Source organism: Sturnus vulgaris, chromosome 3, assembly GCF_052056855.1.
Source record: "Sturnus vulgaris isolate bStuVul1 chromosome 3, bStuVul1.hap1, whole genome shotgun sequence".
NCBI lineage: Eukaryota > Metazoa > Chordata > Aves > Passeriformes > Sturnidae > Sturnus > Sturnus vulgaris.
The window spans coordinates 50,180,352-50,203,427 of record NC_142245.1 but is presented as its reverse complement, the minus strand read 5'-3'; the positions used below and the strand labels follow the sequence as shown (position 1 = coordinate 50,203,427).

Genomic DNA, 23,076 nt, shown 5'->3' with positions numbered 1-23,076 from the left:
CTGCATTCTAAGTGAATTCTCCTGCAATTTGAAGCCATCTTATTGCAGTAATATCTAACACAAAAGAGAAACTGATTGGTTTGTTTTGTTTTTGTTGTTCTTTTTGGTTTTTTTCCCCCTGAATCAGATTTTGGTTAAAGGTATCATTACATCTCCAAACCAAGTGAATACTAATGCCATGGAGGTGTCAGTCATGACTCGTAGCTGTGGGAAAGCTCAATTTCACATTTAGAATAAATTAGTTCAAATCCTGCTGTGCTTAAAAACCACATGATATACTCTCCTACCTGAATGACCAACACAAAATGAGTTCTCTAAATAGAAGTATAAATGTAAGTTTACTAAATTATGAGTAATATATCTATATTAAATAAGAAAAATCTGATTCCTCAGAGCGTTGTTGTTAGCCTCAGCCAGAAGCAGGCTCTTCTCATCCTGCTGCAGCCCATTTAAAGCAGAAGCTCGTGTTTTATGAAGAAGCAAGATGGCAGCAAAGCTCAGAGCAACTGTTTGTAATTGTGATTCAACAGAGGATAAATAAAATCATTGCTAAGGCTCATATGAGAAGCCCCTTTGACAGAGGAAAACCTTCCTTTCTAATTAAGTCACACATGGCAGCTCTATTAAGTGGACTAACATAGAGGATGGGCTCACATCAAAAGTTTTCATTGATGAATCACTTCTTTCCAGCCTCCACCACCCTGTAAAGATCTTACAAATGGTGACAGGACTCAGAATTTGTGGTCATAATGCTCCCACTGCTGCCTTCACTACAGCATGGAAAAAAGTAATCTTAGCAGGAAAACCATGATCTGCTCATACTCTGAGATTTAACTGTAAAAGCAGAGGGACTGTCTTTTTGCTTCTGTTTGCTTTGTTGCTTTTTTGCTTTGGGGAGGATAGGGGGCATATAGGTATTTTTTAAAATGTATTTATTAGATTAATCATAGTACACCTCTGAATCAATAAATCCATTGCAAAATAAAGGCATTTCTATCAGCTCACTTCAGCTGCTTTGCCAACAACAACAACAAAATCTAAAATAGCTAGTATTTTTTGGGCTGCTTTATTATAACCAGCAGAATGGTGAATCCACCCCCAACTGTTAATAATTAAAAAAACATTTAGGCGGAATATCTTCAAAGTATTAGAAGTAATTATGTGACACGAGTATGTTACAGAGTATGCTTACTTAATATAGCTCAAAGAAATGAGATAAGAATTACTAAGATGTAGATATAAGGTTGCCTTTCAAGGAAGGTACGTGTGTGTGAGAAAGGAATGAAGGAGAAGATCCTCATCTGCAAAAGACTACATAGCTCAGAAAATTTTCTTCAAATATTCTCTAGCAGTATCTGCAGCTTTTTACCTAATCTTTGAAACACGTAGTCATGCAGATAAGGCAGCATTAAATGGATCACTGCTGCCTCTGGAAAGGAAGATAACTTAGCCTTTGGTACTTAGATATTCACTTTCTGACAGCTGTTCTTCTCTCTCAAGAAATTTCTCTGCCAAACAAAGATTATTTGGGATTGACAAATCTGTACTTTGGAATAAACAAGATCTTTACTCTGATAGGATGCTGGAAACAGATGTTTAAGATCCACATAACAGTGTAATCTATCAGGTGTACAATGTAACTTGAGGAGGTCTCAGGGAAAAGGTCCCACTAATACCTACATGTGCCTGACAGTGTTTATGAATCCATGCTATTCCAAAAGATACCAAGGGGAAGAAATCTTTCCCTCACACACTGCAAGTCTAATGAGGAAAAGACAATTCCTCTTCCCACCCTGTGAGAGGGTGGAGATAAAGAGAACAAAGAGGAGACAAGATGGTGAGTTTGGTGTAGCTGATAAAGTGGTCTGGAAAACTTCACACAAAACAATGCTAAGCCTAATGGAAGTATACGGTGGTTTGATTTCCTTAAAAAATGCATATCCCTTTGGGATAACTAACTGCTCTGTAATGCTTGTGGCAGATCAGGACTGCCAGCATTCACACAACTATTATCAACTCACAAACATCCTGCTGTATCATTGACTGGAGATGGGGAAAAAAGCTACACAGGGTCCCAAATTCCTCAGTGCCACTTTGTTAACCACCAGTGCTCAGCCTTTTGTTCTAAATACAGCTTGTCCTTTACCTGCAGCCCTAAAGGGTGGATGCCCTCCTTGACCTTTACTGTCTCCTAATACAAGCCAGGATGCTTCACCGGTAGGACAGTGGACTCAAGCGAACACTACGGAGTATAAACATTTTAAGGCTTGTCTAAGTTTTATTACTTTGTTAAATACATGCCCAGAACTGGAAGTCATCAAAAGCAGTTGTCACTAATTGCAGTGGCTACCATACGAGTGACAACATATCACCAGTAAGTTCTGGTGCTGGATTATATTATTTTTGTTTCCCAGGACATATTCTTCAGTACAATTATCCCAAACGAAACATATAACATACATGCAATTTTACACGTGTGTATAGACAAGCATTTGAAAATGACTATCCAAAAATTGCCACAAAACTTTTTCAGATGTGATGTAACATAACAGACCTGTACAGGGTACAGGTATCCTTGAATTTAGGATCTGCTAAGCTGATACTTAATTGCAAAGAGGTTCTGAATCTTTGTTAAAGTTTACTGTTACATACATACAAACATTCACTACTCAAATGCAGTTTTCAGATATGCCAGTTAAGGTTTTCTGTTTGAAACATCTGACACCAGCCAAGCGCTGCACATTTTTACCTGGAGTAATGGATAGCTTGATGTCCTGCAATATTAAAATAGAAATCGGTTGTGTGTTTCATCTCATCAGTATGTCCAGAGACTTCAATCCAGTGTGCTATTGGGAGGCAGTAAACTCCATCTACTATGTTGCTCTGGTTGAAAACAGAACTTCTATCATGGTGGGGCCCATTACCTAGAACAGAAGAAAGGACAGTTGCAGGATCTGCATCTGGATAATCTTAAAAAAAAAACTGTGGGGAGATTTGAACTGAGCGTTCAAGGCCAGGAGTGGTGCTTCCTGCTTCTTCAAACTGGATTATTAACAACTGAAATAGTGGCAACAGAAGCACTGCCAAAAAGTGAATGTTCAGCACTAAAATAAAATTTTGTAGATTATTTTTGTAAATGTATTTTAATTTAATTATTTACTTTAAAACCCCCACAATATTAAAAACTCCTACATCACTTAAAATTTAAGGAATAATTAATGTAATTTAAATTCCTCATTTGATGTCTCACAGTATGTGACCTCAGTGTTTCATATTCTTGCTCAGTGACCTCTCTCTAGGGTATCAATCTTGCTGTGTCTCAGACATGCCACGGCAACCTGACCTCGGTTCAGGCTGACTTCTATGGACGTTGCCAAGATATAGGGAAGACCTCAGAGAAAGTTCAGAGGACAGGCATGTATGCTCAGAAAGGTAAACCACAAAAAAAGAAGGACTGGTTACAGGATTTGTTACCAGCTTAAGGATTCAAGAGGAAAAACATCAATGTGGAAAGGCATCAAAGCCCAGAGAAGGTGGCAGACAGCAACCTCGAAACAAGGCAGACTTGTTTAAAGGGGCAAAGAAGGGTGGCCCTCTTCCACCTCATTCACAACTGCCTGGCCAGCAAGGACTCTTCAGATTCCTGTTGCAGACCAGACACATACAGGTATCTAGCCAAGGAGTTCATTAAACCCTCTCTGTCTTTTACATTTGCGGACTGACCAACACTCACTTTGTTGTCTTCAAATGCATGTCTCACTTTGGGAGTCTGTTCATACACAGCAGAAGTTGCCCAAAGTGACCCACAGAGAGGCGGTCACAATTGCAATGGTGAATGACTACAACTACCTTAAATGGCCTACTTTAAAGTAAGATACTTTTTCTTACGATTTTCCTCTAATATTCATTACCCCCTCTTCTCTTACAGCAGTGATGTGAGCTTTAGTCACAGACCCGGTTTTTAATACCATGCCAGAGTAAGTAACTTGAACTGAAATGGGTCGTGTCATCAATCAAAAGGTTATCTGGCCTCCAAAAATACAGTACATATACATTCTCCCCACCCCCACCATTTTTACATACTTACTGTAATACTAATTGCCATGTAGGAATAATTATCGTGCAGATCAGAAGTGACCTAGTCTATGGCTTGCTTAAGCCTGTTACACTTATACATTATTAATGATGTTAAAATATTTCTGAGAAAAATTATGCCCAAAGGAATATCTTCAATTTCACATTGCATGTAAATTCATGACCAGTTTTAAGCATCACAGCTAGGGAAATTTGCTAGAGCAAGAGCATTTTGGGAGATATATTAATGCAATGATTAGAGAGTAAGAATAACATTTAAGAGGAAAGCTCAAACCATCTCCTTATTTCCAGATGACATGCAGGCCATTTTATCATAATTGTGAAGTATTATTATTTACCAAATGAAAAATAAAATATGAGGCGGAAAACTATTTTCTCTTTCACACTGCTGAGCAGTTATGCATGGCAGTTTTTATTATTATTTTGATTATGAATAAGGTAAGCAAGATCAGTAGAGTTTCAGAAGCTACATATCTTGCCACTGGATTTTTATCTCACGTTCCTAATTATTTACATATTCTTACCACTTTTAAACAATATGAGAAGACAACAGCATACATCAACAAATACAACAGTGTAACACAATCTATGGATGTTTATAACTTTTAATTAATGACTTCATGCATTCAGCAAAACACAGCCACGAACAGCACATCTTGCCTTCCCCATTCTACTCTCCCAACAACTGTTTGCAGTGATGCACATCACTGTGGCCATGCCCTGCCATCACAAGGCTGTGTCTGACCCTGACCCCCACATGCTCACGGATCCATGTCCTGTCCCAGCCTCAGGCTGTCCCCAGGGAGATGCTTGATGCTCAGGGCTGGAGCTGCCCTCGTGCCCCTGGCTGCCTGCTCCTGACTGTCAGTCCCATGGGGCGTCCCTGCAGTCCCCAGGGAGCTGCCAGCCCTCACTGCACCCTTTGGCAGTTTTGAACTCTATGTTCTCAGGATTTCTGGCTTTTTTGCTACTCCCAGCCCTGTGTTTCCTTGTACGCAGGTACCCACCATGTGCTTCCTACTGCCCCATTTCCAACTGCTGCTGCTTGAGGTGTGTGCACTTCTGCTACCTGCCAGTTTTACAGATCATCATCCTTCTCCCTTCTTGTCCCTTTTTTGCCTTCCTTCCTTCTCTATAACCTTCCTCCTTCTCTCTGCCTTCTTAAGTGCTGCAACCTCCTTGCCTTGTAACCTTATCACCTTCACCATCATTAATTCCTTTAAATAGCCTACAACCACATACAAAAATGGGGACTAGAGTAAGCTGCCATCCGATGTTTATTTTATTTTTCCCTCAAACAGGTTTGGTCAAATCTCATTCTGAAACACTTTCTTCTGTAATCAATATTTATGCTGTTGATTTTTCTGCACCACTCAGCCTCAGCCTTCCTGCTGTGGCTTACAGTCAAACCTAAATCTTAAAAGGTACGGTTCTGGTTTGCCTTCAATTTTAGGTAAACAGGAGCAGCTTATGTTCATATCATATTTCATGAGAATTGCCTAGCTCTTTACTACTCCTTATGTTGTATACTGATCTGTGAATTAAACAACTTTCCTACTGAAATAAGACATCTGTGCAACAGATTGTACATCAACATATTTTCAACATATACATATATATTCACATACAATATAGCTTCACACAGGAAGGAGAGAGTGCTATCATCTTCAATAAATACTAATTTAGGGAACAGTATGATCAAAGTGGATTTGTGTTCAGAAAGCTGAATTCATTACACTTCTTAAGGGAACTATGAAAATCTGCAATTACCAAAAAAGATCAGGTTTCACTACCCAGGTAACATCCACATGATTACACAAGTGCTTCTCACCAGTTTGTTTCACAACATACATTTAAGAAGTTTTGAAATGAGAAAAAATTGTTTTACCAGTCCACATCATGCTTCTGTTAGCACAATTTGTCACAGGAAATCCACAATATTTTGGATGCCATAAGACAACAATGCAATTTTTATAGTATTTCTACTTTTCTGCTCCCAGAGACAATAATAAAGCTAAGAACATCAAATGTTTCATTCAACTCCTCATATTTGAAAAAAAGGAAAACAAACACAAATGTCCTTTGAGAAAGGGCTCACACAATAGCAAATATATGGTTTTACAGCTAAACCTACTTCTATATCAGTATTCTTCTTCATCTTGTTTTTATTCATATTCCAAGTGGCAAAACATAGATTTAATTATTTATCTTTGGGAAGCCAATACACAATAAACGGAAAACATGTAAAATTCAACTATAAAAAGGGATAAGTTAAATATTTAAATAGTACTGATCTTCATTTTGGAAGAGTTTATTAGAATATACATGTCCTAGTTTAACTTCTAGGATAGCTTTTTTTTTTCCTTTAATAAGGTCCATATTTTTTATTTAAAATCTATCTTTGTGATTCTTCACAGCAAAAATGCTTATCTGAAAGAAAAAGATTAAAATAAGTTCATAGGAATTAAATTATAGTTTTTCATTGCTTTTGCACTTGTTGCTTTGTACTGCAGATGGTTTTGCACAAAATCCACTGACAAAGGGAATTGCTGGAGAGCTGAGACTAGAAGAGGATGTTCTGAAATTCAATCTAAGGAGGCGTGACCACAAAACACAGAAAAACCTGCAAGTACTACTTTATTACAGCTGTACTGTAGGGATGAAAGAAGTATAATCCAACAGTTTGCCAACAGCACAGACTCACCTTGACACAGAAGAGAGCTACACACAGATTGCACAAAAGAGTAATTACCAGCTTGATCTTAACAGATAATAAACAAAATATGGGTCAATGAAATTTCTTTTCACCATTAAGAGTGGTGGACAAAAAACACATGAATAAATGAAAAAAATAAGACTGCCTCTCCCACTCTCACTGCAGAGCTCCTTGCAGCAAAGGCTCTGCTCAGCCACTGCTCTCCCAGTTACCAGCTTGTTGCACACCTTGCTCAAAATTTAATTTTTTCTGCTCTGTATTGTGTAAGGGAAGGTATGCAGGAACTCTAGGGCACAACAGCAGCCATAAAGGCACTGGGTATCTCATCCCTACCTTAGCCTGACCCTAAAACACAGATATGCAACTTCCAAACCTCCAAACCCCCAGTAAGGGGAGGGCGTTTCTCAGTTCACTGCTTCCTCTTTAAAAACCACAGGGCTACTTCGATAACCTTAGAGAAACACATTAACAAACTAACTAACCAACCCACAAACCACAAGTAGCCAGGTAATTTTCAGATCACCTACTCACAAATCAGTCAGAGCACAAACTAACTCCTATAGTCTTTGTCATAAATTTTGCATGAACCAGCACACTCTGTCAATTCAAAATTTTAACTATGTCTAAATATTTTAAGTAATTCCATTTGCTGTATGAAATGAGGTCCTTTAACAAGGTAAATGAGTATCTTAAGTTCATGCTTAGAAATTCCCCTGGAAGAGTTTAATATTATAAGCACTCTGCAGGCAGATAAACAGGGAGGGGTCAAGGAATAAAAGTCTTTAAAAATATATATAGTAGTAGAACAGGAAGTAAAGAAAACATAGCCCAAAAAATTCTCCTCTCCAAAATAAAGCATTTTAAAGAATAAATTTTTGCTAGCTTGCTTATCTTTTATACCAAAATTACAACAAAGAAGTCTCAAGTCCTATTTTGGATACAATTCTCAGTTATCTGAATGTGCTACTGCAGTCTTTTTATCACACATCACTCTAACTGAACTTCCTTCAGTACACTCACAATATTCAAATTTACTTACCCTTCACACCAGATTGTCACAAAAGTCTCCCTGTTGCCTGTGAACAAAATTCAATCTCTGCTGTTTTGAAATAGGATCTGTCTCAATCTTGCCAAGACTGAATTGCTATTGATCTTTAAAAAACAGAGGTAGTGGAGGCTGAATTCCCCTCATTGGAACTGAGCAAAGTCAAGTTTTTGAGAGTTTGAGTCTGACACAGGCTCTGGAGTCCCACCTTCCTCAAGTCTCAGCAAAGCCCTCAGTAGCAGCCCTTTATTTTTACAGCTCAGACAAACAGCTCCAATTCTGTATGCCATGTATGAAGCCTTACTCGTATGCTTATGAAAAACATACCTTGATTTTTAATGCCATTTTTTTCTGCTGTCAGTAAATCATCTTCCCCTTAGGTTCTGTAAGTGACAGATTAATTTATTGTTTTACTTAAATACTTAGTATTAATGTAAGGCAAAATTGTTACTTTGTGACACCTAGGTTTTGTAACTCCTTCTTAACTGGTTTGATTTTCAGAAATTTGCAAGCCAAGTAGAGATACCCAAAAAGAAGAAAAATATTTGTATCATACACCACATGCTTATATTCTACCAGACTTAAAGCAGACTGTTTCAACTTCTCTTTTGGTAGAATGGCTACATAGAACCATGGAAAAAAGTTTTAATTCTATTAAAATCCAGGCTGAATTTGAGACTTTTTAGTCTATTCATATATCCTAAGAAAATTCTTTGATGGAATTGTATCTTGAAATTATGCCAGAATTAAAACAAAATAGTTAACAAGAAAGCCATTCTCAACACTTAATGCTGTTAATCACCATGGCTTTTTTTTTTCTTTTCTTATTTTTAATCAGATATAAGAAAATCAGAATTTTCAAAGGCAACTTTCAAAACATGTTTTCTCTCTACAGGTTTGTTCAGGCTTAGGTGTTTTTCAGTGGGAACTTCTACCATACTGAGATTTTCACCAAATGTCTGTTTAATGATGAAGTCAGAGAAAATCAACTAAAAGGAAATTTCCCTCATGTAAAAGACAGTTTCTTTTCTGACAGATGGTAGAAATAAGACTAAAGGAAATACAAATGAGAGAAAAATGGCTGATAGCAACAAAATGTACAATCAAATACAGTCTTCCCATTTGCTTTGACATTCTCTACTGTACTGTCTACTATTGTTGCTACTTTTTATCACACTGGAAGAAAAGGCAGGAACCCAGTGATTCTGTGTGATCCTGTGAGATACTGTGTGAAATGAATTACATCAAAAGAGCAACCACAGCAACACCTTAACCAAAGCATCATCCCAGTTACTTATCCCTTCTCAGTGTTTCTTGCCATTGAAAATCAGTTGTTGAGCCCTACTGCATGCTACCACCACTTGGAAGTGAGGGACAGGAAAAATGGTAAGTACAGGATTTGCATAAACAATGCATTTTTGTAAATTTGCCATTATAACCACAAAGGCTTTAATTTGACTCTCACAGAAATCAGAACTGGCCTCTGATTATCTCTGTAGGTAGGAAAATACATGCCTGCTAAAGTCAGAGGAATGCAAGTATATGTATTTATTTTTATTCTTGTAATTTTGCAGTTTCACATAGGCCACTCTACATTGTTTTACTGATGTCTGGTTGTCTGCTCAGTATAAGCTGCTTAATGCTGATAAGCATTAAGAAAATAATGAGAATCCTGCTGCCATTTAATTGCACCAAAATGCATGCTATGTATGTCTTGAAGGGGTTGAAGAACAAAACACCAGGAGCTATTGCACTTTGTAACCAAAGTTTCTTTCCATTCATTAAAGAAGTATTGGTTTGAAGAATTCAAAGTTATCCACTTTTAGTCATTAAGTTTTGTCACATCTGAAAGGTTTTAAGGTATTTAACTCTGTCCAGAAAGGAATAGCTTTGCAGGAACAAAATGCCTATAATGCACAATTATTCAACTATCACATAACTTGTGTTTTATGTTCATTTCTAGTCACTACCTACTTCAGAACAAGACTGGGATTGGGAAAATAAGTAAAACCCTGGATTATTTTCAAAAGCAGAACAGATTACACTAAATACTAATGAAACATGCAAGTAGCTGCAAGATGCTAGGCAGCCACTGGCAATACACAGGGAATATGGCACCACCCAGTGGGAACAGCACTACATGAAATATCTGCATTAAACGAGCCATGAAGAAATATAACTCTTCAGGGTTTGCTGGGGTTGTTTGTTTTTAATAATAGAACTGCTACCTATTTTGGGGATCTGTAGATTAGCATTGGAGAAAAAAAAGAAAAAAAACCATGGATCTCAGTTACAGAAATTAACATTGTATCCAACGGTACTTCTTAGTATGGCCTCAAAAGACTTTTTATTTTGGGTATCCTGCTAAGGCTTAGCCCCAGGATTTTTCATTCTCTTACAATCTCTCCAGTGCAAATGGCAACTACACCCTACCTCCTAATAGTGCCTTAAAGAATCTCCTCCTTTTAAGAAATTATACCTGTTTTGTTCAAAGAGCTGAAGCCAAAAGTGAGATTGCTTGAAGTTTCAACACATTTTAAAAATGAAAATTTAACGTGCTTAAATATCATCGACGTATTCAACCAATTGGGTGCTCAACCCTTGAAACCTATGATTAGAATTGATTTCTGATATTTTCACTGATCGTGTTACAATGATGTGAAAACCTTTACTACTCCATAAATGTACTGATCTCTTGGTTTATACAAACTCACAGGAGCATGAATTGGAAATGTTGGAAGGCCAACATATGACAGGCTGAATAACATAATTGTTTCTAAATTGCACTGTATTGTATTGTTTTGTCTTACAAAAGATACACCTCCTTTTCTCTCCTCCTCCCTCCCCAAAATTAGAGATGGGGTTTTTTTGGAAGGATTAAGGTTCTGCTCACCTGAACAAATTACTAGAATATCAACTGACCCTGCTTTTGAGCTTCCACTGGTGATACTCTATCTGTCAAGCTTCAAACAAACTCCATCTACACCAAATTAAGAGCTACACAAAAATCACAGAATAACAAAATGGTTTGGGTTGGAAATTGCCTTAAAGATCATCCAGTTCCAACCCTCCCCCCTCTTCCCCAGGCAGGGACACGTTTCAGTAGACAGGCTGCTCAGGGCTCCATCCAACCTGACCTTCAACACTTCAAGGAAGGGGCATCCACAGTTTCTCTCAGCAACAAAGGATCAACATTTTACAATACAAGCTTATGTACGTACTACAAGCTTAGGTAGGATTTTGTGTAACTTATTTCTCACCTTCCCAAAAATACAAAGTGTCAGCAGCTTGTATTCCATCATCTCAAAATAGTTTGGGGCATAGTCCTAGTGAATTCCCTGTCCTTTTATGCTGCATATTTCTTGATTAATACCTACAGTTTATTTAGATTAAAGTAAGGGGATAAAGACACAGATAAGTGTTCCATCATAAACTCACAAAAACAAATTGAAGTATAAGTTTCATCTTGTATTTATTTAGTTTTGACAGTAGGCACAAAATACTTTTAGTTTCCGAGTTGAGAGATGTTTACATCCAGTTTTGAAGAATCAACATCAAAAACAAAGTACACAGACACAGGCGCAGCTGGGGGAAAAAAGGTACATACATTAATTTAGTTTTTTTTCTAAACCTATTCCCAGATCCTAAAGCTCAGCATAACCAACCTGTTTCCACAGATACCACAGCACATCACAAACCCTCCTGGACAGCTTTCACAGCAGGTAAGCAAGTGCCAACCCTGAAGAAACCCCACACAGCTCCTGTGACCTGAGCCAGAAACGCTCAATGGCTTTAAGTGACAGGTCCTGGGTACACACCAGCAACATCTCCCTGGGACAGCAGAGGCAAGTATCTGATTCTTCAGGAGCACAGGGGAGTCTCACTTCCCACTTCACCCTCCTAGGGAGGAGAACTTGTTCCCTCCAGGCACCAGCAACAACCAGCCAATCTCACACAGGCCAAGCCTTGCTGAAAGCTTCCAACCAAAAGCCACAGAACACTGGCCTGTGAATTTGACTCTTCTAGCCCACAGAAATAAGTACCCTCACTTTTATCTTTCAGTTTCCCCACAGCATTGCAGCATTGGAATGGCTGCAATTTGTACTCAAAATATATGATACAGTAAGTACTATGCTATTATAAAAACCATATGCACTGCCAATGGAACTCTTACACACATACATGACTTAATAAAAGAACTGAAGTAACTTTCTTAAATACAGTACATGATTTCAACATCCAGTATATGTAAACATCTGACATCCATAACTGGACTAGAGTTTCTCTGGTTACAGATGAATGCCTCAACTTAGAAACTTAGAGCAAGTATCATTCTGCACTTTCCTCTTAAACTTGTCTTCAGAACTGCAGATGTTCTACAGGTGCTACATGTTTCCCAAAGCACATTTTATTTCTAAACACACAGGATACTAAAGAGACAATGCACAGCATTTTTTTAACACAAAAAAAATTTGTTTTTTCTTTAGGAAGGGAGTTGTCTTTTCATGCTGTGATTTTTTGGTAAGAATAAAGAGATGATAGCCAGAACTTTCATTGATCAACAGCTAAAAAGTAAAACCCAAAAAATATTAAAACAAATTAGATTTAAAAGAACTTCAAGTTTGCTCAGTTATTGGGTAAGAAAACATCCTTAGGCTCCCTTCATGAGGTTTAAGCAAGGTTGTGCTTTCCTGTAAGTATCAGTTGAGGAAAAAACAGTTGATATGAATGACTAATTAAAAACCTCTTCTACATTTAGATGATATGCCAGCTTGCTTTCTATCATTCCTGCTAAGCACTGAGCTCAAACTCCCAAGCATTCACAATGATAAGAACAAAATATCATCCAGGTTAATCCTAAAACTGCAAATCTGCCAAAACACAGTATGTTTATTACTCTGACTATAATTCCTAAAAGTGCTCCCTGGAACAGATAAGAATTTCAGCTACCGCTAAGTCCAAACCAGAGAATAACCATCAGCCTTACAACTACTGACTCTCGGTAGTTATTCTCTGCAATTTCTTTAAAATTCTAATTATTTCTAATTCTACTATTATTTCTATAATCTGCGTGGTGAGAACTGCTTTATATACCAGTATCATTGTCATATTATGTACAACTTGGCACCTTCAAAGAGACCCAATTCTGCTTCCTTTGACAGATGTAAAGATTTTTATTTCTTAAGTTCACTTTTCCTGCAATTCTGGAAGAGAAAAACATGGTTAAAACAGGCAGAATATACTATTTGTTTTAGCTACTAAACAAAACCATTACAACTGCATGATGTACATAGTCCTTCATGATGTAAACTTCTGTGAATGTAGCATTAATACAAAGTCTTTTATTAGCATAAAGAAAGACAAACAAATACAACAGTTATGACAACATGCATGTCTTAGTTTACATGACAGAAAGGCAGTTCAGAAGTGTGGTACATATTCTTAAAATGGGTGAAGAGCAACTGCTCTACAATGTGTTATTTTGGTACATGGATTATTATACTATGAGTTAAAAAAATATTCTCACAAATTACCAAGTGATCTGTCTTCCTTTCAGGTCAGATCCATTCCTCAGTAACAGGAGGCATATTCAGAGCTTTATTTGACTCAGCAGACAATTGTCTGAGTGTTCTCTTGTTTCTAAGATACTTAAATATACTAGAACAGCACATGGAAACTGACTAGAGTTAGTCAACGTTTGAAAACACAAAGCAGGAGGAAAACACGGTGGAAGTATTACTGAAACAGCAAGAATACTGGAAAAGCTGTATTTGAACTTCTCCCTGTGTTTTAGAGAAATCACAATAATAATATTTACCAGCCTGAAAATGCCATCATGACATTTCACCTTAGCGAAATAAAATAACCCACATCATAGTGCATACTAGGAAATCGTGAGTTCTGTACTTCTGGGGAAAGAAAGAAAAGAAAACAAAACATGATGACAATGGATGCCTAAAGTAAAGGGTGGGGGGAATGAAACTGTTTCAAGTAACTTTTACCAGCCTAGAAAGGCAGCCTCCTTCTGCATTCACCCGCCTCCATCACACGGTTAAAAAATACTTTTGTTTGCGAGAACCCACGTCGCGCCCCGACAGCCTGGGCGGCTCCAGCTGCAAGCACAGCTCAGGCCCCGCCGTGCCGGAGCCTCGGCAGCTCCCGGCTGGGCACGGCCCTGCCAGCGGGACACGGCGCGGCCGGCGGGACACGCTGGGGCCGCGCAGGGAGCGGGCGGGGCGCACAGCGGCCAGAGCCCTCCCTCAGCCGCCGGCGCTCGCACCGCCCCTCCCGGCCGGGCCGGCACGTCCTTGCGGCGGGAGCGCCGGGCTGCGAGGGGTCCCCTCCGTTACCTTCCCAGAGGAAGTGGCCGCCCTCCCGCCGCAGGAACTTGTACCAGAAGGGGCTGGCGGCGTCCTCGTCCGGCAGCGCCACCTCCGCCAGCCACAGCGCGGGCTCCTGGGCGGGCAGCGGGGCGCTCGGCCGCGCCCGCCTCATGGGCACGGCGCGCCGCGGGTCCCACTCGCCCAGCTCCGGCCGCGACCCGGCCACCAGCAGCTCCGCGCCGCCCTCCGTCACCCGGGCGGGCAGCACCACGCCGAAGCGGAACAGCATTTTACTGCCGCACTAAGGACGTGGTTCGACGAGGAGCTCTGCTGCTGCTGCAGCACGGCCGGGAGCACGGCCGCCGCTGGGGGGCTGCCCGGGCCCGCCCTTCCGCCAGCGCCGGGGCCGGACACCGCCCCAGACAGTGTCCATGCCCCGGACGGTGTCCATGCCCCGGACAGTGTCCATGCCCCGGACAGTGTCCATGCCCCGGACGGTGTCCCTGCCCCGATCACGGCCCCGGACACCGCCCCTGCTCCTTGGCCCCGCGGTGCCTCCTTCGGTCGGGGCTGTTCCCGGTGCCTTGTTTCGGGCGCTTGGCTGCCGCACGCACGTAGCCGAGGGAACTTCCCCTCGGAAAGCAGCGGCTGGGAGTTCAAACAACACCGACCCCCGATCGCCTCCTGAAGTGGAGATGGAAAATCCTCTCCGCAGCTAAACGCTAGCTCTCCTGGTTGCCAAAGGCTACGCGTCACGTATGCTGACTTTAACAAGGATTATTGCTGCATTAAAGAAGGAAGCCACCGCAATTACTCCCAAGAGCCCAGGCTTAATTTAGCGCAGCAAATGCATCATTAAAAACTGCCATACGTGCAGCTACAAACAAGGACTGGCTGCAAATAACGCTTTAGTGTTCATCATGTTTGTGTCTTCCCCGCTGACAGCCAGCCAGTCGTGGTGAGAAAAGAAATGTGAAATGCTGAGGGAGGTTAGAAAGCTTTTTAGAAAAAATCTGGAGTTCAATTCACGCGTTCTGTTTACAGCCAGAAGGGGAAAATTTGGCAACTCCTACGTGTAGCAATACTCAGGACTTAAAAAGACTGAGGAAGAGAATGCAATCCAACCATTTGTAGGGCGGTCCCTGCTTGAATACACCCATTTCAGAAGCTTTTAAGGACAGAAACAGAGGAGTAGTAACTTTATTTAGGTCAAGTTCTGGGAACAGGATGAAGGCCTTTCAATGAGTCAAAAGAAAGCCTGCCTCAAAAGATGGCTGTTTGTTTCCTTTATTCAGGGGTGATGACACTGAAGTGTATGTGCTGCCAAATTTATTTTTAAGAGTGCTTTAGCCAATTTTCACTGATACTTACTGAACTTGTGTAAGTGATATTCCACCACTTTTCCAGATATAACCAAAGCAAATGGAATTCTCGCTGTCTTCCATTTCTGCTGGCTTCACTGTAGCACTGTTGCCTTTGTGGAAGTGCAGTACATGTTATTCTTTGGTTTTGCTCAGCCTTACAGTCGAGCTACCCATGCCCTATCTCATAATTGTTTTTCAAATATCTATCTTTTTACCATACACTTTCATTTTAGCAGCATGGACGAGACAGAATGTAACAACTCTGAGGTTTTATCCTAAAGCTCAAGCATGACAGGAGTCCTAAAACAACCCCAGCATATTGTGTCTACATAAAACTATATGCTTCTGTTCATTCCAGTCACAGTCTCGGCTAAGAAACTTCAGGATCCAATAGTACATCTGATTGACAGTTTAGTCCCTGGCTGTTGTCTAAGCTGCAGTGTAAAGAAAAAACAGCAACATCCATCTTTGGACAAATCTGAACTGCTTTATGCCTGTAGATATTGAGTCCTCATCTTAGACCAGTCAGCTTTGTGGAACAATAAAAAATTGTTCTGTAGACTCTGATGTGTCAAGTAGTATCTTGAAAAATCATTCAGTCACTTTTTTCTCCTTAAGGATCTCCCTTAATCCATTTTATGCCACTCAATATTGTGTGTTAGATTAAGGTTAAAGATGACAGAAAGTAGACAGCTTGATTTCCTGTGGTTTCCTCAAAAGCCCTAGTTCAGATTAGGGTTAGGTGGAGAGATCGACAGGACGGGCTGAAAAACTGGATCTACTGATGGATCCTGCAAGAGCAAGATAAAAACTAGAAATGTAGATTGGCTTGGGATGTCCCATGGCTGGGGACATTGGTAACAGTGACAGTGAGCAGTTTATATTGGTGAAATTGCAGGCTGAATGGGGACTGTAGACAGGATAAAATTTATTAGCATTAGATCTGAGACTGAGGAGCTAAAGGTACTGTAAGGTTTGTTTTTAAGGTCAAGAAGCAAAGGCAAATGTATGTTTTTTCCCCCCTGTTAGATTTGCATGGCCTGTGATTTGTCATCTAAACTGGAATTTCAGCTGGAGTAAAGGCAGGGGAGGTGGGGTGGAGTTCCATTTACTGTTAGTATTTGGGATTGAAGGAGTTGATGAAGTACTTCCACAGTTGAGCCATTGCCATAACCCTAAATTTAGTTTTAAGTGTCACCCTAAGCCTCTTAAGGAATTAACAATAGTTTCCTTTGCCAAAATGACCTGTTATTCTAGTACTCCCTGGCCAGTTCTCTTCCCCTACAGTCCTTAACACTATTCTGAAACCTAAAAGCTTTCCCTATAATCCAGTCATCTTTTATAACCACAAATTAAACATGACTATTTCCTTTTTTTTTTTTTTCTGACTCTAGTAAATTCTCATTCCAACTTGGCAAGCCTTACAGTTCCCATCAAAAAGCTTTGGCACAAAGGGGCAAAACCCTAATAATCGAGTTGTTTTTAACTCTCACAATACTGTCAGTTGCTGATTCCTGTGGGAACAAACTACCATCTTAGTGGTCTGTCTGCATTGTAATAATAAACTCTGTGCATTTGTGCCCCTCACAGCTGCTTAGGATCTCTCAGTATACTTAACTTACAGCAGCCACTTGCCGAGTGGAAGCCTCGATTGACCTCAAATCGAACAGTGAACTAGCAACACAGTGAGGCTTAGTGCCAAGTTTATTTTAAAGCCTTCAGTTTATTGTTGCTGCTATCGTCCCAGGCATTTGCTAGAGCTGTTTCTAACTGGCAAAAACAGAAGAATTGTATGAAAAAAGAAAAGACAGCTCATTTTTACACAGCATTAGTGTGCAAGAAGGGACTCGAGAGATCAGTTTCTGCAAGCATCAGTTCCTTCATGGATTTCACCTAAATTGTACAATACACAGTAGCCTTATGTAATTTCCAGTGAATTAGCTGGTTTATTATCCAAAATTTGTACATGTCCTCACAGGAGTACTCACTGAGGCTGTGTACCAACTTAACACCAACCAACCATCAGTTATGCCTTCAAGTTTCTGCCTAATGGCTTTATCTGAAAGGATTCTAGGGAAAAGTCTGAATTTCCAGACTTTTCTAGAAATTCCAGAATTCCAGAAATGGGAGCTGTGACTTTATTTGCAGACGTGTAAAACACACTTAAAGGTATTTTTACTTGCTGTGCACTAAACTTTTGCAGAATCACAGTTCTAACTTTCTGCAGAAGTCTAATTTCTTATAGAGTCTCTTTCAGGGATAAAATTGTCGTGGTGTTTTTGTGAACCCAAGAGTTTTAAACCGCTTGCTACAGTCAGAAAACCTGAGCAAAGTATTGCTGGCTGAAATTTTAGTAAAGACAGTAGTTGAGAAGTTTGACAGTAAACAGCAGTTCAAAATTCAGCTTTCTAAGTTTAAAGTAATATTTTTCTTCACAATTTTCTTACTTGAAAAGTATCTACTAGGTATGGAGACAGCACACAGTTTTCTGATCAATGTGAGCTCTGCTAAAATGACAGATGAACTCAATAGTTCCACGTTGGGGTAGCCTGTGTCTGCAGTGTATGTGTTCTTTACCTTTCCTAACTTTTACCCCATAGCCCAGTCTGCAGCTTGGAACAGCTTTATCTGTTATTGCTGTACAGTGATCTCAGATGATAATATTTCCAAGTAGGGAAATCTGTAGTGAAGAGAGACAGTTTGAATAACAAAAACAAAACACAGATACAGAAAGATCTGGCTGGAGAAAGGAGGGGGTGTCCGTGATTGCAAGTTGTGGGTGATGTTTAGATTAGCAGTGCTCCTTCCTAGACTTGCCTTTCTTCCCTTTTTAGGTCATTTTCTTTCTTGTAAAGATACAGAGAAAGTGTTATTGCAATTTCCAAATGTTTCTGCTAATTATAGAAAAGAGAAAGGCAGCACATGGTACACAGTCTTCCTTGTAAAAAGGCAAACATTTATATAATGTGTAAGCTGATTTAGATGTATTAGTGATTTGGGTAAAATGTTCATTGCTGAAAAATTTAGACAGCCTGTATTTCTTCAAAGAGATTGAGCTAAATATAAAAGAAACCCTATTGTAGTGCAAATAATTTAAGACCACTGGTTTAACTGAAAGTTGATTATGTTGATAAATCTAATCAATCTGTGGACCCAGACCTAATTGAATTTTAACTGTCCCTCTCATATCAATTCTGATAGAACTATGCTCTCACCAATACTTCTAATTTGACAATGCAGCAGCCAAGAAATACCTTTGTTGACTGAAGACTGAAAGAAGACTAAGAGTTAAAGAACTTGTTAACAGATAAGCACTGCTATCCATAATTTTTAGTTTTGAGCTGTATCAGAGAAGTGACAACTGCATGAACCATTTTAGATGCTTATTGCTAGGAGCAACCTTTTATGCAGACTAAGCTACAGAAGTTCTGTCAGGACTGACCACTTCAGGAATTGTGTTGAGAAATTATTCTGTAACTATAGGACACTACAGGAGATGATTTCCACTTTTGCAGGGGAGTCTGTGTAGCATATTTTTAAAAAGTTTGTTGTTTTTAGAAGTAACTTGGCAGTATAAATAGACAATTACATTACATTACAGTAAACACTACAGAAATACATACAGGAATAACTCATCTGGTAGGTTTCTTTTTTCAACATCCAGTAAAGTCGTCTGCATCCTCCCTAGCCTCAATATGCCTTGGGAGCTGGAAAAAGTCCCAACATATTTCAGCACGGGGCCCTTTCAGGATGTCCTGTCAGCCTCACCAATGTCCAGAATATTGCAGTCCAGCACATGGCTCCCTTCCTGCCCAGAGTGAGCCACAGAGTTTTTGGAGGGATGCTCCAGCTCATCTGTGGTGCATTTGCACTGGGATGCTGTTACCTAAGCCAATCCAGAGTTCTGGTAGCCCTAGCAGGAGCATGGCTCTTCTGCCTGGCACAAAGGGATGAGGAAGGCCAAGTGCTTACTTGGAGATCAAAGTACCTGGAGCTTCTTGAGTGAAAAACAGTATGTAGCAGTAATCATTACAGTATTAGATCACTATAAGCTTCATTTTTGAAACTGGCCTGTTGCAACCAATGTTTTATCAAGTTTCTAATTAAAACATCTACGTAAGGGAAAAATGAAGTGTTTAGGCTATTTATAAACAAGACAGTGTAAAAAACAAATACTTGACTGTACGAAATAGCAAAACTTTACTTCATTAGTTAGGAGAATGCAATCTGACCCAAAACTTATATGCAATATGACAGATTAAGTAGAACAATGTGCCTGCCCTTTTTCTGTGGAGATTTAAATAATCCTTCCACTTTCAAAAGCTGATGCTCACAGATCCTAGTAACTGTGCTCCAGTCTAATGCACCCTCTGTACCTGTGTAGGGTTTCACTGTTCTTGTGATCCCCAGATAATTACTGATTGATAGAAAGTTCCTGTATGTTATACTCCTGGGGCCATTTTAACAAAAATTTAATTGCTTACTTTTCGTTATGCAGACTTTTTAATTGTAATTGTTTTATATATGACCAACAACATTTCAGGAAGTCACACATAGCATTAGATGTTGAGTAGAAGGTGAGAAAAGCAACCATGGAAAAGGAAGTTTAACAAGAAAACTTCCTTCTTAAGTATGTGCTTAAGCAATAGGTTTCTTGCTCTAAAACGGAATGGAATTTAATAAACAGCCTAAAAAAAATGCAAGTCTTGCTGAAAAGTCCAACTAGATTTTGCTAAGTTAGAAATAGTACCATTTTCTTGTATAATGATTAAACAGCTTTGGAACAAAAGCTGTTTGGAACAGTAAAGGGAAACCTTTACTGTTTTTTAAAAAAATAACCAAACACAAACTGAAATATATTATTCTTCAAGTCATGGCCCTATATCATAAAAGGGAACAGAAACAATTATTCTTTTAAGTATACAATTCTCAGTGTTTATTATATGCTCCTCATAGTACAAGAAATCAAACTTACTGGTGACTGACCCTACCAATCAATTTATTTTTCCAAATATATTTAAAAAGTAAAAAAACATAAAGCCTTTTTCTTAGACTGAAACTGGATCAAAAAATAAATCCAAAAGTTATCTTTAGATAAACACAATATTTTCAAGGTCTAGGAAAAGTGGCAGCAGAAAAAAAAAAATCATAAAGCAGCCTGCTCCCTACCCAACAGTCCCACCACATACAAAAAATATCACCAGCTAAATCTAATAAAACAGAGATTTAATGCTCAAGTGTATATAAAAGCATACAGAGTATCTACTCTCTTATCTTCTTTCCATATATGAATCTGTTGCTGTATCACTTCATCAATACAACACATTGCTGCTGCTTATCTTACTGGTTTCATGTATTTACCAAATTTTCCACCGCATATCTCTTTATTTTAAAGAAACCTTATTTTGGTTGATTTGGCAAGCTTCCCTGAATTCACTTACCTGGCACACAACTAATCCTTGCTAAGAAACAAACACTACCTTCATCCAGATATAAAGAAACCCTTGGAAATAGGAATTGCAGTCTAGAATGAGTGTAAACAGCCTGCAACTTAGCAACCTTCCACCGGCCATGGCAACAGCTTGCAGCCAAGAACCAGGAGATGTGTATGACATACTTTGCAGACTAGATCATAGACAGGGGACTCCTGCTACTTAATTTGGTATGTGTATATTGCTGTGTACCATAGTAACCTGTTTCCACTTGAGCTCAAGTTCTCACACAGATGCCTCCTCATTAGCGCAGCCATCCCTCAAGGTAATGCAACAGAAAGCACAGCAGAGCTGTACCTGGCCCCTAAGTCAGCAGCTGATCACTTTTCTTCACCTGTTTGAAAGAATAATGGATTTGAAGGTCAGCCCAAAACCTGGTCAGTCATTCAACAGTACTACAACAGCCCTTGAAGTACAGCACACACTTCAAATATTCTCCATGTAGAATTACAGTTGAATTACACATACATTGTCTTGAACAGCTGTAAGAACACTTGAATTTTCAAATGACATTATCTTTCTCAGTGCTTACTTTTTATTCCTTACTGCATGAAACTATAATTATGCAAGCTGTCTGAAACTTCTTACACCTGCACCCTCTAAAGTGGTTTTAAGTTTACTGGAAAATAGCACTGAGATCTAATTCTTTGAGATTCCTTCTTGGTTTACTTTTATACGTTAACTAATCTGCACCCTTCCATAAGCACAAATTCTCAAGCTAAGATAATTAAAGCTTAGTGCTATATAAAATATTGTTGACAAATACCTTTCCTATTCTGAGAGAAATCTAAGTAGAAAAGTTAACAGAGTCATATATTAACACCAGGTATTTATTTGATCAAAATTGCATATTTCTCAAGTATTACATTCATAACCTCAAATTCCAGGTAAGTGGAATTATTTTCTTAAATTATCAGAATTAGTTTTTTGCTTGATGGAAAATTCCTTGTCTGTGAAACTTGTAGAGTAAATCCTGATCTCTCACTTTTTAGGTTCCTGCCCATAAAAGAATGAAATAGGAGTTTTAAAAAATATATTTATAGAGGGATTGTTTGAACTAGTTCCAGGCAAACTTCTTCATGCAAGCACTTCTGAGTTCTTGTCAGCCAACTAACAATTCTTGGTAGCATGGAGCTCGTAGAATATAATGTTCCAAGTTCTCAAGAACATCTTATTTAAAGAACAGGTTTTTTACACTGCACACATTTATGAGTACTTTTATTTTATTACCAAATGCAGCTATCCTAGTGGCTAAAGTATTTCTAAGGAGAAAAAGGCAAGGGTAATAGAGCTGTTAAACTGGTATGATGGCCAGTCTGGATTGACAGGGGCAGCACAGTACAGAACTTGATGTGCCACTACTAGATTTCCTTTGGAAGCATCATATTTTAAATTATTTAAACTGAAAGCAACAATTAAGCTTCGTGTTTTCAGTTTGACTGTAAGTATGAATATGCAAATAAAATAACTTCTTTACCTTTATGATCAATGGTATTGTTAAGTGTTTGCTACCCTGAACTGCATTAAATTACACATAAAATACACTATCTTTCAGCATTTTGCAAAGACTGTGGTGTGATAACTCAATCTGTTGCTTCCATAATCAGAAATTCTGAGAGTATCACTTCTGGCTTGGTGAATTTGACCAGGGTTATTGCACAGTTCCTCCTGACCAGAACACGAGTGTAGGACATGAGGTACTGACTGTGGGTTCCAAGTATAACAGAACAGTTGTCTTACCTTTGCTTTCTGAACTGCCTCATTTCCAGGTGTACACACATTGCTTTCAAATGACATAAATTCTATCAATATAAAATAATGAGCTAAACTAATTGACAGGGTTTCCTTCAACACTCTTTGTAAAGAAATAGTGCTTGAATAGATTAGATTATGCACACAAGACAATTTAATATTTGCATGTTGATCTCCATGCTCTTTTAGTCACTGCCTCCAAAAGTAACTGAGCCAAGGTAGCATATTGTAACCACTCAATTATATCTACCGTCTAATGCTTTTCCTTTTAATATTTTTAAGGAGAGAG

The 23,076-nt window shown here is 39.1% G+C and overlaps 1 protein-coding gene across 1 annotated transcript in view; it reads right to left on the bottom strand.

Annotated features, from left to right (window-relative positions):
- The window catches only part of EPM2A (EPM2A glucan phosphatase, laforin), a 34,065-nt gene extending 19,597 nt beyond the window's left edge, over positions 1–14,468 (bottom strand). Inside the window, exons 1-2 of the mRNA XM_014893143.2 lie at positions 14,207–14,468; positions 2,750–2,924 (exon numbers count right to left, since the gene is read on the bottom strand). Coding sequence (XP_014748629.1) covers positions 2,750–2,924; positions 14,207–14,468 — 437 coding nt within the window. The remainder of the gene's footprint in view (positions 1–2,749; positions 2,925–14,206) is intronic.
- Between the last annotated feature and the right edge of the window lie 8,608 nt (positions 14,469–23,076).